Here is a 19,823-nt window from a genome sequence, read left to right as displayed (position 1 = left end):
CCCCCCCCCCCTCCCCCCTCCACACCGCGCGCCTCCCTCCCTCCCTCCCTCACTGCCTCCCTCCCTTTCTCCGTGCTTTCAGACAGACTGTTTTGCTGCAGTGAACGGTAGCCGTGGAGAGAAGAAAAGGCAAGAAAAACAAGAAGATAGCGGAGGGCGGAACGAGAACCAAGACAGACAGATCCATTGGGACCTTAGCGTGAGCGCCAGCAGGCATAGACGGGTCCAACACTCCAGAACCGACGGAGTCGACGGGCATCACGAGGAGCGCTTATAACGGTGCGTATTGTAATCTGCCCTCCTTTTGAGCACACAGACACGCAGGGGTATTATTGTCGTTGGCGTCCTGGCGCTTATGCTGAGGGGGGAGACACCTGTCAGGTTTGTAAATAGGGGCACGCTCGTGCTCTGGAATGCGCCTGCTTCCGCGAGCGCCTCTCCTGACGGGCGCACCGGGCAGGAAACCATCCAACGAGCTCGGAGGTGTTAAACTATGAGCGAAGGGAAGAGGGTTGATGTTAAAGTGTATTTAGGCTTACTGTTAATGCGCTGATGGTTGCTTGCCCCCTCACGTTTCCCCTCCCCTCCCAATCGCGAGCTCTACCAGCATCCCTGCCGCTCCTTCTGCATTCAGCGCGACTGGACTGTGTGCACCTGCTACTGTTTTCCGTGGCTCGGTGGGGCGTCCCGGTTGCGCGGGTGAGGACGGGACTGGTGCTCAGAGAAGGGGGAGGGAGGGAAATAAAGAGGAGAAGTGCGAGAAAAGAACCGATGAGTGAGGGAGGCGGCGCGGGTGGTTCCGTTTCGGGTCGCGTGTCACAGACTTGCAGCAGGTATCATCACCTCATCCCAACAGTCGAGATGAGGCGAGGCTTCGCTGCTCGCGCTGAACATCCACATCCACATCCACACACACACACACACTGACAGTTTGACAGCCACTGTCCGTCCTTGCCTCCCCCTATAGTTGCACAACAATACAAAGCATCTCTGCGCGATGGCCCGCCGCTCCGCAGGCAACGCCATGACTTGCACAGTTCACACAAGCGCACTAAGAGAGAGGAACAGGCAGCCAAACGACCTGGACTATTGTGTGAGTGCGCGCGAATTCTCAACGGGCGACAGGTGCACCTTCCTCTCGCGCGCGCAGCAGTCAGAGCGGGAGAATAATGAGAGCGGTGTTAAAGGCTACCAGGAGGATTTCGGGGGCAGCACTATACAAATCTCAATTCAGGCACGCGCTCGCTTTTACGTAGCGTTTGTCGATTCAGAGTCCTTTTCTGGGTTACTGAATGACGAAGGGAATGTTTTCGATCACTGCGTCACATCACACACAGCGAGTGACACGAGGCGATCAATGGAAGCACTGGGGCAGCGCGGGAGTGAAGTGTGTGTGCTCAGCATCAATGCGACCAATCGGCGCTCTCCGTCTGTTAATGAGTGTGTATGTGTGTGTCCTTTCTTCCAGTCAGCGCTACGTAGAGCTTCTCCACTTCTCCGGGTCTCGAGAGGATTACTGGGTTTAACGCACTGGACGGATGAGCGGGATGCGCGCGCGTCAGAGTATGACATTCCCCGCGTTGCAGCGGGCCGCTCTCAGGGCGCTCGCGGCCTTGACGATGCTTCTCGCAACCTCCGTTAGGAGCAACTTCGTTTTCGGTAAGAAAGGCCCACCCTCCCTCTCTTCAGTCACTCAGCTCCTCCCTAATGTTTTCACTGTTTTCTGTTTTTACAAGGGAGTCACAGAGCCGTTAATAAGCTCGTGGGGCACAGAGGAACCTCCCCCCTCATTTCAGCTCTAACTGAATTTTCTGCTGTGTTCTGTTATTTTGGGAACTATAACACTATCTATCTATCTATCTATCTAAATTGTTGGTCTGAGTCTTCATTTCATTATGAACTCATTTTTCCTTATAAAGTGTTTTAACATACTTGGAAGGATTGGAGATCAGGAAATGGTATCATAGTTTCAGGAAATCATAACTGCTTTTATTTTATTACAAATACACCACAAAGAGTATCTATCTATCCTCAAGCACATGTGCACACATTACATTACATTATCCTAACAGAGATGGACTGAATTGTGTAGGTGTAGCTATTGGTTCTCTATAGAGTTTAGGAACGAACAGCATCTTTATCAAATCCTTTTCATTATAAAGTCTAAATTTGTTCACCAAGGAATGCAGCTTGTGTCTGATTCATTGTCACCGTTTCAGCAGACTGATGAGTGGAGATCATAACTGCTTTTAATTTGAAGTAGAAGTATAATTTCTGCACAAGTGTACATTACACAATCACAATGAGTTGGAGTGAATCAGTCTACTGGCTTGTGTAGGTGTATTGTTACTCTCCAGAGTACTCTCTGAACAGATCTTCATCAAATGTCCAAATGTTTGAGTGAAAATATGGATGATTAATCATGAATGGTGATTGTGATAGAGTTTTCCTTTAGAAGAAGTGTGAACTGGACATTTGTGTTGAAATGTCAGATTCAGTGAGATGGTGTCATTGTTTCAGCAGAGTCATGAATTATTTTCTTTTCTTTCTTTCTTTCTTTCTTTCTTTCTTTCTTTCTTTCTTTCGATCCTGATCTCATCCTTTCTCTCTCACACACTTAAACTCTGTCAGCTGTTTTTGCTGCTTACTGCAGTATTCATTATTGTGCTTTTTTTGTGTGGTTTTGCATATCCACTGGCCCTATGCATCCTTAATGCGAATGTGAGTGTATGTGTGAGTGTGTGCAGATGTAAGAAACTCATACTTTAGTTTATATGCACTAGTGGAGCGGGTTGTTTGAGAGGTTGTTTGATTGGTGTATGAACATGTTGAGTGCTGTATCTATAGCTGGAAACAGAGTACATGATTTGCAGGTTTGTATGTTCTGCACCGTATGATCTGCAGCCATCAGATTTTAGGGTACATTAAATTACTTGTGATGCTGCTGGTTCCACCTACTTTTGCTAACTTTTCCTGTGCTGCTGTAACCAATCAGTGTATTGCAAGGTCTTTTCACTATGAAAGGTCCATGTCCACTAGCATCATTCATTAGAACAAAGTGTAAAGCTTTTCACATGAATGCAGGGTTTACTACAGAATTCTGTTTTATTAGTGAGGCCCCGTCCACCGTTCATTCTACATGCGTGTTTACATATTAGAAATGAATACTTTATGCAGCAAGGCCACATTAAATTGGTTAAAAGGGACGGTAAATAAATTTTTAATGTTACAAAAGATTTCTGTTTCAAATTAATGATGTGCTTTGAACTTTCATCAAAGAATCCTGTAAAAATGTATCACAGTTTCCACAAACATTTAAGCAGCACAGCTGTTTTCAACATTGATATAGCCTAGTGATACATTGATAAAATTAGTGAAATATGCAGACTGTGCTGGAGTTTCTGTTGGATTTAGTGTAAAACCATATTGTTCACTATGAGTGGGTTAATAAAAGTGTATTAAATTGACACCTTACCTTTGGTCATTAGCAAACATGATGATTATAGAAGATGATAATCAGACAATAGCACTGTCTAATTTTGATTCACAAAGATCCGACTCATAAGAGTCATTGGCTTGCGAATCAGACTACACTTTTAAATAACTAAAAAGAGTATGTTCGAGAATCAGATTGGTGGCAGTTGATTCACTGAAAAGAGCAGGCTCACAAGAGTCATTTGTTTGTGAATCTGAATACACTGTCCGTGGTGAGTTTGTTTTCGAGTGTATCCCGCGAAACCATTTCTTGCCATTATTTTGCGGTGCACGGTTACACCGCATTCAATACAGATTGCAAACCCACATTCATAACTCAGGTAAATGTGATTTGTCTTATAGCGACATCACATCATAAATTATATATATATAAATGTGTTGCTTTAGTTAAGGCCCAAGTATACTTTGCTTTTTATGTGTACACACAGTCTTTCAAAGTAGGCCTATAGTCCATTTGAGGTGTACGCAAACACAGGTGGTCGACACATGCGCTCTAGAAAGCTTCACCTTTGTCCAGCTTCTGCTTTATTTTTCTCGAGGAGTTATGACCGATGAAATGTCTTTGTTCTCTTTTAAGCTTAAGTTGCTGCTATCTCATAACCCTCTTACAGAAGTATTTATCAGTGCGTGTGTCTGTTGTTGTTGCAGTCTCTGCTATTTTGTTGTTGTTGTTGCATCTCTTTAGTTTTATTTTCTACTGTGAAACAATGGCCTGGGACAGTGTTGCCACCTTGTGGAAAAACTGACTAGTGCAAAACCAAGTCAATGTGCATGAGCGAACTGCGCGTACAAAGTAAGCGCGATTACAAAAATCAGATGGTGCGCATACAGTATGCCTGGGACAGTGTTGCCATACAGTATGCGCATACTATTCTGATGATGAAATTTGCATCACGTAGGCCTACTGCACGTGGACCCTCGCGTACACATAAAGAACGATACTTTGGCCTTTAGCCTACTGTTCTTGTCTGTTTCTGTTTTGAGCTACAGTGTTTGTTATTGTTAAATGTTCCGTTTTAACTATTGTTGTTCTTTTAATTCTTAATATTTGCTATGTACTCACTTTTGTTGAGTCTGTGTGCATTGAATTTATTTAATACACGACTTTCACAATTTGAGTTGAATTACTGAAATAAATGAACTTTTCCACGACATTCTAATTTATTGAGATGCACCTGTATATTGTAAGTTGAAGGCTCTAATGAAGCATCTAAAAAAGGATATATGTTTTAGCCGGTATATCAGGATCTAAGTTTATCAGGTCTTCACTTCTCTTTTCTTGAGTAGGCTGTAAGTCTGTGTGTGAGAACGTGCAGATGTCCAGTCATGGTCTCTGATGTATAGGCTATGTATTTGAATGTGTATGTGTGTGTGTGTGTGTGTGTGTGTGAGAGAGAGAGAGAACTTTTCACTTTGGTCTCTGAAGTGTGTATATGTGAGATGTCCAGTTCGTCGCTCATGGTCTCTGAAGTGTGTATGTGATAGTGGAGTTTCCACCCCTGGTCTCTGTATGAGTGTATGAGCGCATATGTTGCTCATGTGGTCTCTGATGTGTTTGTGACTTGTAGGACCGTTCACCTGTAGTCTCTGATAAGTGTGCTACATCCTCTGTGACATGTCTGCGAGCAGCTCAACATGTGGTGGAAGCATCTGGATGTCCTCCATAATGTGCTTGATAAATTCTGAAAGGTCATTTTAAAGAGGACGGCACAGCTCTGGGGCTTATTTCATAGGGCTTAACAACTGTGCAGCACAGATTCATCAAAAGAGGCACTGCAAGGGAAAATGAGCCTTACTGTTTGTTTGTGGCGTTACGTGGCTGCTAGCAGTCTGTTGAAGCATGTTGTTGTGTCCCTCCACTGACCTGAGACACATTTTGATGGTTATTTGTGATGCTAGTGCACATTTGGACTGAGTGATTTATGCTGTCTTACCACGTAAAATCTCAGTGATGCTGACATGTGTGCATGTTTGTGAAAGCATGTCAGGATTAAAGTGGAATTATGTGTGTGTGTGATCTATTGAAGTGTGTGTGTGTGTTTATGTTTGCGAATGCCTTTAAAAGATCTTTAGAGTAATGTTCATTATAAATGGTCCTGAACAGGCTACTTAGCATACATAATTCAGAGTAATGGATCACTAAAAAACTGATTAGTCAGTCGACAGGCCACAAATTATACGCACACTTTGCACATCTTAACCCCTGATGACTTTTCTTCTCTTACCACACGAGAAAACTCCATAGAGGTCTGCGTGTGGAGGAAACACCCATGGGATTTACTACATTTTATAAGTCATAATTATGGATTTTTTTCAAGTGGTTTATAGAAAAAAAATATTTTAATTACTCAAAAGTGCGTTTTGTCTCACTTGATTTACTCGTTTAATTTCAAGGAGAGCTAGAATGTTCTTTTTTCCCTTGCTGTGGCTGTTATTGTTTCCATTTTGTAGAGACAAATATTGTCATAGTATTGCAGTGGTCCCTGTATAAGAGTGCTGTCAATATGGCTAGATGTGCCAGAGTGGTCATATTTTTAAACAATATTCTATTACAGTGAACAAACTGTAGCATTAAACAAAAATGTTTTAGATAAACAGTGTTTGTAAATGTAAAGATATATTGATTTAAAATGTTCTTTGAAGTACTTTGTCTTTGTTCAAGATATTAGCTCTGTTCCAAGACCCAGTAAGCAGTTTCTACTGCCTTCAAAGGTAGCATCTCAACTGAAAAGAAATTTTGCATAATGCATTTTTCTCTGAGAAGAATATATTCAATGTTGTCGTAGAATTTGATCGAAATGAGTTATCTGAGAAAGCAATAAGACATCACAGATGTGGAACTGCTTTCACATTTGTGATGCCTTAAAATGTGGTCTAGGTTGGGGTTTGGAACAGCAAAAGCTATGTTTTCCAACATATAGACAGACTGCATACCTATGAGCTGCTCACTGCCCATCTGAAGCATATTGCACACCAAAATGGCAAGAGCTTTGTAAAAACATCAAGCTCCAAACTGACTGGCTTTACACAATTCTCGGAAGCCATTTTATAATTCCATTGGAAAACAAAGCTCTCGGGCAATTACAGCGAGCACTTCTGGGTTGCTAGTATTGTCAAAGATTGCAAGGTCCATGATGTTGAATCTTTGAAAGATATTCCAGATTTCTGTTTCAGACAACAGGAACTGCAAGTCAGTTTTAAGATTTCGTTTCATGACAGTCAAAATTAAGGATTGCTTGTAAATGTTATATCAAAAAAGAATTGTAGTAAAATAATTGTGGAATTATCCAAGTTCTAGTAGCTCAAATGGTAGGGCATGGTGCTTGCAACGGCAACATAATGGGTTTGATTCCTAGGGAATGCATGAACCAATAACATATGTCTTGAATGCACTGTATGTTGCTTTGGATAAAAGCATCTGCCAAATATGTAAATGTAAGTTCATGGGAATAAAGCTGACATGTAATATAGTAGTATGAGGACACAATAAATGTTTGAGTGTGTGACTTTTTTTCAATAGACAAATGCACAAAAAATAGTTTCTGGTTTTCAATCATATGGTCATTAGCATTTTTTGCCACATTCCCCCTGCTGATCGTTTAATAGACTGGTGTTAAAGATGAAAAGATAATGAGAAAAGAAAAACAAATTCATATGTTTTGATGTAGCGGCTGACTTAATGTCAAATTAGTTGAGAGTAAGATAATATAATTTAGTTCAAGTCCTATATTTGCAAAGATTCTCAGAACGGAACCACTGATTCCCTTTAGTCCTTTCCAATCAAAGCCATTGCATGCGAAAACCCAAAAAACGGATCTAGAGACAGCGGCTCTGCTCTGAGGTACGTAATGAATTTGAATTGGCTCTCCTGGCCCAGCACCAGTGTGGCTGTCTTGTTTCAATGTAGACTTGGATAAAGATCAGTGTAATCAGTAAATGGCTGTTCATGGTTTTTATAGACATGGCGTGAGATCGGTAGGTGTGCTTGAGATTGTGTGTGTTTCTGGATGTGAAGTACACCTACAAACAGAAGGAGAGAGAGGGAAATGAAAGTCACCCTTGTCTCGGCGTTGTTTACATGCCGGAACCCCCGAGTGAGACGCGCAAAGTCGTAGAAAGGACATTATTTCCAGACTACAATCTCTAGAACCCTTCACCGACTCCTGGGAAATGTAGTTTCCCAAAGCTTGAAACATTCTCACTATTATTAGAGCTTATCTTTGAGTTAGAAAGGGATACAATTGAGAGTCTACTCCAAAAAACTGAAGTGGGCGCTGAGGGTGTGTTTTCTCTCTTTTTGCTGGCTAGTATGGGAACCTTTTTTGCACTCTAGAAAGCCATCTTGTGTCAAGGGGTTTGCGCAGAGCTTGTGTACAAGCAAGAGAAGCTTGACCTATTAGATTAAGGTTAAGTATTGGGACTTCTGTGAGTTCAAAATGGTTGTATCTAGAGATGTAAGAGTGGCTATCTGATTGCCTTAAGTGTGCTCCATCTTCTCATGTTTCCTGTGTTAAAAGCTGGGCTAGATACAGATCTCCTGTCATTACAGTAATCAGGACATGAGCGTTTTTCAGGAATTTTTAGCAATGCATATTCGTGAGATGATGCAACAACCACACAAATATTGCCTTAATTTGAATCTTCAAACAATGCAGTTTTAGCACTGAAAAGCCAGGGTTGTGCGCCTTTCAAAACTGAACTGAGAAGTGCCTTTTAATTTACAGTTCAGTTCCTGAATTTGAATTGAGAGAGCAAACAGGATCTAGAATTGCATTCTGAATTTGAATGTAAGGAAATATAATTTAGGGCTGCAACAATTAATCGATGAGATCATCGACAACGATTCTCTTTATCGATTAGTCGGGTCTGCCTTCAGTGCAAGTCCAACTTCAGCCGGTTGCGTCAAATTACAGCACTGAATTACGCATTTTTATGGACAAAATGCATCTAGAAATAGTGGAGGAAACAGAATGAGATGCTGTGGGAGAGTTACTTGATCCAAGCTGCCCAAAACATGAAAATTCTTTATTTTAAGCTATAAGCTCATGCATTAGCGTAATGGCTTGCCCTGTCAGGCGCTTTGACAGATGATGCGTGTGCGTCCTCAGCGCAGATACTTTCAGTTTACGGTCATATCCTTGTGTATAAATGTCACAAATTCATGCGAGCATTTCCATTTTTGCATAAAGGTCCGTCCTGACAGTCTGTGTTAAGTTTTAATCTTTACTGAATGAGCGCGTCAGACAGACGGAAAACAGAGACAATTAATAAGCAGCGCAAAAACATTTATTGTGCTTAAATATCTGTTGTTGAAAGTTAAATTAAGGTTTAAAGGTCAACATGCATTGCGAGTATTTTATGAGAGTAGGACCTGTAAGGGGATAACAGCGTGTAATTTTCTGAAAAAATTTTACAGGATAAAGAAATGACAGGAAGACGTGACTGTGATCAAAGTGAACGTGTTCCTGCAGAACATTACTCTTACCTATTGGTTACAACTGAGTTTGTGATTTTATTCATCTTTATCATCTTTATTATTACTTTAATTTTTAATGCAGAGATTTAAACTAGATTCACTATGCTTAACAAATTTATTAAAACAAATTTATGTAAGGTTTTTAACAAAATATGGCTTGTGCCACTGCTGCTCTAAACTAACAGTACTGGTGATTACCAAAATCATTTTTTAGTTTTCTGTATTGGATAGTCCTCCAATATGCGTAAGCTCTTTAGGAACAGTAGTAGGCTATTTCTAATGCTATAATATAATTATTGCTGTTATCTATGAAAGAAAGGCAGAGAGCTTTATAGTGTTTTTTTTCAGATACCCAATTACAGTCAAAAAGTACTTAAACAATGCCAGCAAGAATGCAAGCTGTTATGAAGGGCATAGGAGGCCATATTTTGTTATGTGAATAAATACTATTTAGTTGTTTAAGTTTATTTGCCCAATAAATGACAATAAAATTTTTTGATTTAAACAATTTTTTGACAGATTCCTAAAATGTGTTTTCTCTTTATTATGGCAGGGGGTCTAATAAATTGTTAAGCACTGTATGTTTTCATAGCATTCAGCTGGCACATTTGTTTGAAGGACACTGGGCAGAATGTGGAATAGTGTGTTTTTTTGTCAATAAAAAAAATAAAAATAAATTTTTAATCCGGTTATCTTCTGTCTAAACTCTAAATAACTGTAGACTGACGCTGCAGAGCCTTAGATTAATCAGCATACAATATGTTAACTCTGACACGATGCTGAGATCCAAGGCTCTTAAAACAGATGCTATCTGCATTACAGGGCTGTAGGATGAGAGCTGATTTTTTGGGAATAGTATAATGCCAAACCATGAATTGCCCTGTGGCGTACTTGTTTTGCAAAATGCACTAGATGGTCCTCAACCACCAGTTCATTGCTAGGGAAAACACAAATCTGGGAGTGGGGAAAAAAAACAGAGATTCATTCCAAATATTCCGTAAAATTACATCACATTTCCTTTCTGATTGCTGTTGCCAAATTTGGAGCCAGATCTGCCTTAAAAATTATACATTTACAAAACAAAATTCATAAATGCACAGCACAATTTACATTTTCAAAATCCGATTCGTAAATTCAAAACACAATTCATAAATACACAAGTAAAAGTATAAATATTTCCCCAATGTAGACCGTTAGGGTAGGTTTAGGGTTAGTAGAATAAGTTGACAAAGAAAGTGTTAGAAGATATTAAGCAGACAGTCTACTAATACTCTACTAACTGCTAGTTGACATGTAGTTGCAAAGTTACTTACTGTTAATATAATGTCTAAAGTGGACTATCGAAATAAAGTGTTACCAATAAGTGTTAAAGGTCCAGATATTTCATTTAATAACAACAATTATGTAATGTGTTCTGTTGTTGAAATATTAATGCCAGAAGCTACAGTTTTGTTTTGTTTTCTACAGTAATTACTTGTAAATTAACCAAATGGTTAATGGACTACAGTATATGGGAAATAACCATTAGATTAATTAACTAATAGATTAATCGATTGAAAAATAATCACTAATTGCACCTTATCTAAAAGTGAATCAAGAGAGCTGTCCAATTTTAGAGATCCCGTTAACAGTTTTTCTTAAGTGCCAAATCGTTTAAAGGAAAGTGTTGTAGCAGTACCACTATTAGCAATAACGGCTAATCAAATGCCAAAAACAAGGTAGAGTGTATCCTTAAAGGTAAAATGTATAATTTCCAGCTAAACATCACAGTACTCTACTCAAAGCAGTTTGGCCCACTTATGCGGGTATTTTTATCCAGCCGACATCGCCCGTGATATATTTTTCATGAATAAAAACATGGACTTGGTTCTCTCCTGACTGCGCCATGGCGTAATTGTGCAGCAAGCTAAAGGGACCATGTAGAGGGCTTCAAAGGTTCTGCGGAACCAAGCTCGGGTCCATAGGAATGAGAGCTGTGTCCACTCGAACGGAGGAAAGCATTTCCAATTAGCAGGTTGGCAGTTGGATCACACTTCCTGCTTTCAGGAGTGCCCTGCGGCTGTGTTTACCACTGCAAAACTCCCTGGGAAATGCGATCCGTTTGAAAGTGCTGGCGTGTTTGCTTCCTTACCTCAACGTAACATGCGGCTGTGGCTTGATTGAGCGGCTTGGCTCCTCCAGATGTGGCCAATAATGATGAGAGATTAAGCAACAGGCGGTAATGCTGGCCAATCATTAATGTGGATGAGATTTAGAGGCGGGAGAGCTGTGTGTAAGTGCCAGTGGCTCACTTAACTCAGAGGACAGATTTGTTGCTGGCACCTTTTCTAATGCTGCTGATTCTCTCTCGCGCTCTCCCGCTCTCTTTCTCTCGCTCTCTCACACACCCTCTGGCTATTTGTTGTACATTTCCTCTCTCTCTCTCTTTCTCTCTCTCTCTCTCTCTCTCTCCCTTTTTGTTGCCAGCATCTTTCTGCTGAAATGTAACTCTGTGGAGCAGAAGGCCTGGGAAGCAACCAAGAGCGAGAGAGAGAGAAAGGAAGAGACCGTGGTGTTGAGATGAAGCAGGGAACCCTGTCAGTTCCACAGAACGTCTTATCTTATGAATCATGTTTTCAGGAAATGCTTACCAGCTTCTCTGACAGTAAGATGCATCACAGGCTCTTAAGCAGAGGTCATTCTCCTCTGGGAAATGATCCACAATCATCCACAATCACGATCTGTCGACAAACCACAGATGAGCCGGTAAATTTGTTTATGCCTCCTATGATCCCGTGGCCCGCTATTCTGCTGCAATGACTGTGATTAGTGAAGCTATCATTAGCAAAGGGGATCTACTGAGTGTTTGCTGTAACGCCCGAAAACAATCAGCCTATTCTCTGCTGCTTCCGTTTTAATAATGCAACACTTTTCATTGCTTTAACGAGCACTTCACGTCCTGCTCCTTTTTAAAGTGGAACTTCATTTTTCAAAGAATAGGTGAGGATCTTCTTTTCTCAGCTGTATTTCTTCACTCTTTGTGGAGAAAGGAATACCTGTAAACCATGGAAGAGCTCTTCTCCATTACCAAGCCATGCTTCTGTTTCTCTCCAATTATCTCCTATTTAGAGAAACTATTAGAAGTTCCTTGGATGATTTCTGAGCAAATATTTAGTAGATTAACCTTTGCTTTTGATATGTGTTCCTACAACATTTCAAAAACAATGTTGGTTTTGTTTTACCCAGTACTTTTTGAGTGCAGTGCTGATATTTTGGTTTATCTGACTGCAGTTACAATTTTACTGCAAGTTTAGCTGGTAATATCAGTATGAACAAGGCTGGGTGATATACCTAAAAAGGTACACTTAAAAAGGTGATTTTCTTCTACCCCAATTGAAAAAAACATGGATAGAACAGCTGTTTAAATGTTTAGTGCAAAAACACAAAGCTAAAAAATGACACCTAGTGAATTATTTTATTTTATGAAATTAACATGTAAATGTAACAATATGGAAAAAAGTGCAACATGGGTGCAAAAAGTGCAGTATGACAGCTTCTTAAAGCAATGTAATTCACATACTACATTTTACAATGTGCAACTAGGGTAAATTATGCAAGTGTTTCACAAGTTTTTAGCTAAGAACACTAGTCTATCAACAGTTTCTGGTTTAAGAGATGCTCTGTGACAGTATGTTCATACTGGCACTAAAAACTCTTTAAAACTCTTTGAATTTAATATATTTTTGAATATAATATATTTTAAAATATCATTTATTTCTGTGATGGCATAGTTAGTCTGATATGCTGATTTGGTAATGAAAAAAAAATCTTTCTTCTTGTTGATTTTATTAGTTGAAAATGATTGTCCTGATTAATTAAATATGGCAAATGGAAGCATTTTTCTTCAAGATTCTTTAATGAACAGAAAACGTGAAGAATAGAATTTACTTGAAATAGAAATCTTTGTAACAATATAAATGTCTTTACTGTCATTTTTGATCAATGTAATGCATCCTTGCTAAAAAAACGGTATAACGGTATATATATATTATGTACTGTTAATACATTTCAATTTGTAATTTATATTGCACAATATTTGTATTTTATACAGAAAACTTAATGATTCAATATATTAGATCAATTGATCTAATTTATATTTTGCATATTATATATGCAATTATGGATTAAATCTTTTTTTATATATTTGATAATGTCATATAAATTAGTTGATAGTTATTATAAAGTGCACCGAACATCATCTTGATTAAAATGTCACAAGAAATTTCACCTCTTGCTCGAAGTGTACTTTCAGTCTTCTGAGTTCTTCTGGAAGAACTCAAGATTGGCAGTCGGTGCGAGATCAGTTTTGAAGATTCTGTCTGTCTCTCTGATAGTATCGGCTTTGCTCAGTCTTTAACTGATTGCGTCAGCCACTCTCAATCTATCCCAAGTCTAAATCAATGAAACTTTTCACCTAAGACCAAGGACACAGAAAAAATACCCAAACAATGGAATAACTGCCAACAGTCAGCCTCAGTAAACAGCTATTTTCAACATAGCCTCTGTACTGTGTGTGTGTGCGTGTCTGTCTGTCTATATACATAATAGATAGATAGATAGATACCCTACTTAATTGATATATTTTGCTTTTTGCATGTTCTTTAGGAGGGAAGTACGCATATTAGTATTTGGCCACAAAGATTGATTGCACCAATCACAGACTGAGCCAAACATTTCATTTTGCTTCGTTCTGAGCAGAAATAGCATTTTTGCATTCCAGCTTTCTGTGGCCAACTTTCCTAATTGGAAGTGGTTAGAATGAAATAAAAGTATGGTTAATAACATTCATCGTATGAAGAATTGAAATGGTTGGTTTTGTTCCCGTTTCCTAACATTCTGCAAAAAAAATAAAAAAATCAGTTCAATTTTGGTTCCAACATAGCCAACCAGCTGCTCTCAGAAACTCTCTCAGACAATTCCAACAGCAAATTAACCACATCCAGAAACACTCGCTTCTGATTCCACTGATTCTCCTAGCTGTAGCCAGTCACTTTCCGCAGCCCTTCCTGTGATCTAACAGGATGGCAGAGCTCTTGCGAAGTGCTGTGTGCTTGATTAAACAGTCTATAAGTGGGGAGAGGCGAGATCAGGCGGGATCAGTGTGAGTCTGTTGAACAGCAGCTATCGGCCAGAGAGAGCCACGCGTGTGTGCGTTTTTATAATGATGAATGTTATTAACCTTTAGTCTGGTTTGGTTCGTTCTCTGTCTCACTTCTGGTTTTAGATTGTTCAGATCCAATTATCGAACATGAGTTCTTTCAAGTGTGTGTTTGAGAGAAAGTGTAAAGAGATAGAGAGAAGTCTGTCTGCGGGTTAAAAGTGTCAGCTGTGTGTGTGCGCATACATGTTTGCGATATATGTGTGTATGTGTCCTCAGATGCAATGTGCTTGTGATGAAAGCAGCACATTGTGGAGTCACCCATCAGTTTGGCTGAGGATGAAAGACCCGTGTTGTTTTATTCAGCAGTTTCACTCTGAAAGCTCCGCTGTGTGGCTCGTCTCAGCTGCTCTACAGTGCGGTTTTATTCACCTGGTTTGTCAGCGGTGAGAAGTGCTCTGTGTGGTTTAATTCACCGCAGAGTGCCAACCATGGCTTTTTATTTATTTATTTTATTTATTTATTATTTTTTTTGCTTTGTGATTAAATCTGCATTCTTCACATGATACGAGCTAGAAAATAACTTGAGTACAAACCTGTCAATGAATCTGTGTTCGTGTATATGCGTGCGTGTATATGTGCGTGTCTGATTCAGCCACATCTCTGTGGGCTGAGACAAAAGAGCGGTAATAAGCATTTCTAATCCTGAAGAGTGAATGAATGATACACAAAAAGGGACCACAGACATACAGAATAAATAGGCTGTAGAGAAAGAGAGAGGAAATAAGGCAAGCAGAGGTGGCAGTAGAGCGAACAAGGGATGGAAGAGAGAAAGATGAATGGGAACCAAGAAAGTGGAAAGAAGAGAGAAGGAAGGGATAGACAAGAGCGATGAAGGGTTTTCACGCTGTGCCATATCATATCATATCATACAGTATAATCACACACATTCACACTCTTCTCTCTAGCACTGCTTTAAACCAATCACATGACATACGCTTGGATGGTTCACATGACATTCCTTTATTGCTTGGGCATCATACCAACAATTACTGGAAGTGCACACGCACACAAAATCTCTAGCTCTCTGTCTCGCCTAAGCAGGTGAGAGATCTATTTATATTCGTTAGAATTAATTAGCTAGCTCTGAATGAAGTACACTCTGTCAGTAAGGTACTTGTCATGAAGTACTTCACATGCACGACACATGATTGTGACAGGCACTATAAACCGTTTCATTACATGTTTCTGTGTTTCTGTGTTTCTGAACTTTAACACTTTAGAGTAAGTGCACTTGTCCTTACACAATTCACACGTCACATAATTCATGTGTATATTTGTGCGTGCAATTGCTGAATTGACCATGGCAAATGCTCATTTGCTTGTGAATGATGCTCTTGCAATGGCTCAGTGAATGTTGAAAATCACATGCATACCATAGGTTCAGTCACATTCAGTCTTATTTTCAGGATGGCAATAGTAGGCTACACTAAAATTCTTACAATTTCTTTTAGTATACAGTTTGTATATTGTGCACAGTACTTAATGATTTTTTGAAGTCTTAGGGCCTGTTTACACCTGGTCACTTCATGCGTTTTTTCTGATCGGATAGCTATCCGATCATGAAAAGACCAGGTGTAAATGCCCTCCGAAACGCATTCGAGATGGATATAAATCTTTAATTTATAAATCACTTCAGGAGGTGGTCTGGGCCGCATTCCAGACGAAACTGGACAAGTGTAAATGCATCTGGTTGTTGAAACCACATATGTAAATTTTACTCCTCCCAAAATGTTAAAATAATAAACATGTGAGAGCGTGTTATAGGCTATATGACATTAGTCAGACTGCGCTAATGCAACACGCATCGCTGCGAACGAGTAGCTGAGTATCTCTTCAGAAAGCCGACGCACAAATTGCCGCGAATGAAACTGAAAGTAAGACGCAGACGGTCAACACACAATCATCTTCATTAAAAGTAGTAAGACAAACTTATCTTTCCAGTGCTGATGCCGCGCACTCTCCTTATTGCGGTCTTTGATCTTGAAATGAGCTGATAATTTAAAAAATGCAGCGCTTATCTTTTGATTTCGTTGACGTGAACTCCGTTAAATTTAAATAGGCTATAGCGCGTGAATTGAAGATCGGATTTATATCTGTTTTGCGACGACACATTTATGTGGCCAAGTGTAAATGGAAACGTTTTAACAAATCCGATAGATATCCGATCAGCGAAAACGCATGAAATGACCAGGTGTAAACAGGCCCTTAAACAAAGATCACTGGATTATGTTGCACAAGAAACTACTATTTCACTAATAAATTTCACATTTAATTCACATTTGTAATTGTATGAAATTTACTTGCAAATTCTGAGTGGAAATTGTTTCTTCGCTCAACATTTTTTAGGGTACTGTCAGTCCTGTGTCTTGTGTTTTGCTCCCCACTTGTGTTCCATGACCCAGTTTTCCCTCATGTTTAATTATGTTTATTGATCCCAGGTGTTTCTCGTCTTCCCTTCGTCAAGTCCTGTGTATTTATAGTGAGTCCAGTTCTATGTTTCTTCATTCGGTATTAAATGTCTTCTGCGTTTGTGCTACGCGTGTTCCTGCCTGCCCGTGTAGATCCCATGGATGTTTATTAAAGACTGTTTGCTTGAAGCTACTCCACGTTTCCTCGTTCCTTGCTCCTTCACAGTAGCAGCTAATCTTGACAGAATACCGAACCAGGACAGAAAGTAAGCGGCGCTCCTTCTCCCCGTTTTTGTTTCTTCATTTTTTGAAAGTTTTTTTGTTTTCTTGTTTTTTTCCCCCCCGCGGCCATGGAAATAGCCGCTCGGTTTATTGCCCTAGCCTGTAGGGATCTCTCCTTCATCGAGTATGCCAGGGAGTTCTGCAGGCTCGCCGCAGCAACGGTATTAGATGATGCCACCATCAAATCTCTGTTCTGGCACGGGGCCAACTACCATCGCCCCGCGGACCTCCCAGACACCACGGGACTAAGCTGGAGGGAAGGGATCCTCCGGTGTTTGGAGAGTGTCTGGCCCCGAGCCAAAACCAGCCCGCCGTCAAGCCCGCCGGCCGTGCCGTTGTCAAGCCCACCGGCCGCGCCGTTCACCTCTAACCAAAGGAGGAGGATAAGGAGAAAAAGACTGTTCTCCGCCCTCATCCTGAGTTTAGCCCAGAGAGGGTTCCAGTCCCCGAGTTTAGCCCGGAGAGGGTTCCAGTCCTCGAGTCTAGCCCAGGAAAGGCTCCTGTCCTCGAGTCTAGCCCAGAGTGGGCTCCAGTTCCCATGTCCAGCCCAAGGAGGGCTCCAGTTCCCACGTCCAGCCCAAAGAGGGCTCCAGTCCCCAAGTCAAGCCCTGGGAGGGCCACAGATCCCGAGTTAGGCCTACGAAGAGCCTCTGAAATCATGGGTCCCGGAACGGGTACCGCCCTGGAGGCCGTCCATCCCTGTAAGCCTGTCCTGAGAGGCCTCCAGAGCGCCCACCCCCCTCGCCGTTGGTTGTTATGAGGCACGTGGACGCGCCTTCCGGGAGGGGGGAGTAATGTTAGTCCTGTGTCTTGTGTTTTGCTCCCCACGTGTGTTCCATGACCCAGTTTTCCCTCATGTTTAATTATGTTTATTGATTCCAGGTGTTTCTCGTCTTCCCCTCGTCAAGTCCTGTGTATTTATAGTGAGTCCAGTTCAATGCTTCTTCGTTCGGTATTAAATGTCTTCTGCGTTTGTGCTACGCGTGTTCCTGCCTGCCCGTGTAAATCCCATGGATGTTTATTAAAGACTGTTTGCTTGAAGCTACTCCATGTTTACTCGTTCCTTGCTCCTTCACAGTAGCAACTAATCGTGACAGGTACATTTTGCCAGTATACAACAGAGCACATAATACTGTACTGGGCTCTACATGTACAACTTTAAACATTTAGGACCACTGTCAAATATTTAGAAACACAAAGATATTTTTTAGAGACATTAGTGATGGTAACTTTAATGTGCCACAATATAACATGCTATAAAACATGCATATCAGACATTAAATAAACATTATTAAATTGCAGCCTTTGCGACTTTTACTTGCATTTAGAGCTTTCCGAATGTTAATTTTAGAACCTGCATGCAACTATTTATTAACTTTGATTGGGTCAGTCGCACAGTCGCCTAACATTTTATCATGTTGCACACAGTAATTTTCAGTTGCACGTGCAACTAAATGGTCACACTGTAGAGCCTTGCTGTTTTCCATTATGCAATTCACTTGATTTGACCTTTATTTATGAATAAACCAGCTGAATTTTAAACATCTTTCCTTTTCTTTTTTTTACTACCAAAAAATAGGATGTTTTATGTAATATAGCGTTTTTCATTTGAAGATAATGGTCAGATGTCCCATGTTTACTTATTCATATACTGTTAAAAAAATTATGCACTACACAGTATTCAGTAAGCAGAATGCTACTCTTTCGTTATCTGTCATAGGGAGGGACTTGTGCTCATTAGCGTCATCAAGATAACATGACCAACTAAGCTCTTTACCAGGGTTTAAATGTAAACTCTTTTCCTTGGATTAATTTCAAACTTCACCTTGAATGCTGCTAGCAGTCAAGCCGTACTGAATAAGAGTCAGCAGCGCTGTTGGATGGAAAAATGAGTCAAATGCACAGAGATGTCTGACTGTTCCCTCCTACCTAAAGAACAGAAGCTAAACGTTTTTCAACCATAGCTATTCAAAGAATATCTCCATCTTTTCACACTTTTTTGTGACATGTCACATGACATTTCACATGACGTGTCTTCATTCTGTCTCAAGTCAATGTAAATGTGATTCCTAACTCTCCTCTTCAGTACTCTGCATGTTTCCATTTCTCTGCTGCTTTTCATTTTGCTCAGTCAAGTGTACCTCTCATTACTCTAAACCAGATCAGGGGATTAAATTATAATATTCTGATTAACATCATCATGGGATTCATATTTTTTATTATATTAAGCCCGATCAGGAGATTAATTATAACAATGATTTTAAACCGAATTGTTGGATTAATGTAAACCTAGTTATGATTGAAGTGTACATTTCTTTTGTTATGTGAAACCCGATAATAATATTATTTTTTAATGGTGATTCTTGAAATGGAAAAGCTTGGTACATTTGTCTTCATGGTCAATGTGTAATTTAGATGGAACGTTTTACAGTTTCAGGGTTTAATTTAATACTTTTGGACTCAATACTCTCCAAGGAAGATGTTTTGAAGAGACCTCCACCCACACTTTAGTTCAGTCCACATGATTTTCTTGAGTTTTTTTGAACACCAGCAGTAAAGACACTGATCATCTTACTGTTGTGATTATTTCATATCCAGAACTTGTAATGCATGCCCTTAGAAATGCACACATGAATATCCATGATGGCCAAGCACACTATACTTAGAATATCATAGATGTCTCTATGCCTCTGCAGTGTACACTGATTATTGCCTGTTATATTAAAGGGGTCATCGGATGCAAAATTCACTTTACAAGTTGTTTGAACATAAATGTGTGTTGGAAGTGTGTGTACAGATCCATCCTATAATGATAAAAATCCACCCAGTGTTTTTTTTTTAAATCCCTATTTTAAAATCCTGGCTGTTCTCAAATCAGGCTGTTCTGAGATTCCTGTCAGAATGACGTAGTTCTGCACAGGCCCCTCCTACGATAGTTGATTGACAAGGCCGTCTTACCTTA

At 40.1% G+C, this 19,823-nt stretch overlaps 1 protein-coding gene across 5 annotated transcripts in view; it reads left to right on the top strand.

Moving 5' to 3' along the window:
- The first annotated feature begins 58 nt into the window (after positions 1 to 58).
- Positions 59 to 19,823, top strand: part of LOC107721775 (cell adhesion molecule 3-like) — a 70,009-nt gene continuing 50,244 nt past the window's right edge. For all 5 annotated transcript variants that reach the window (XM_016529935.1, XM_016529933.1, XM_016529934.1 and 2 more), the window contains exons 1-2: positions 59 to 279; positions 1,469 to 1,659. In XM_016529935.1, the coding sequence (XP_016385421.1) occupies positions 1,539 to 1,659 (121 nt within the window). In that variant the 5' untranslated portion in view covers positions 59 to 279; positions 1,469 to 1,538. The remainder of the gene's footprint in view (positions 280 to 1,468; positions 1,660 to 19,823) is intronic.

Source organism: Sinocyclocheilus rhinocerous, unplaced genomic scaffold (assembly GCF_001515625.1).
Source record: "Sinocyclocheilus rhinocerous isolate Xijiao unplaced genomic scaffold, SAMN03320098_v1.1 scaffold1112, whole genome shotgun sequence".
NCBI classification, from domain to species: domain Eukaryota; kingdom Metazoa; phylum Chordata; class Actinopteri; order Cypriniformes; family Cyprinidae; genus Sinocyclocheilus; species Sinocyclocheilus rhinocerous.
Note: the sequence above shows the minus strand (reverse complement) of the source record. Positions and strands in the feature narration are given on the sequence as shown.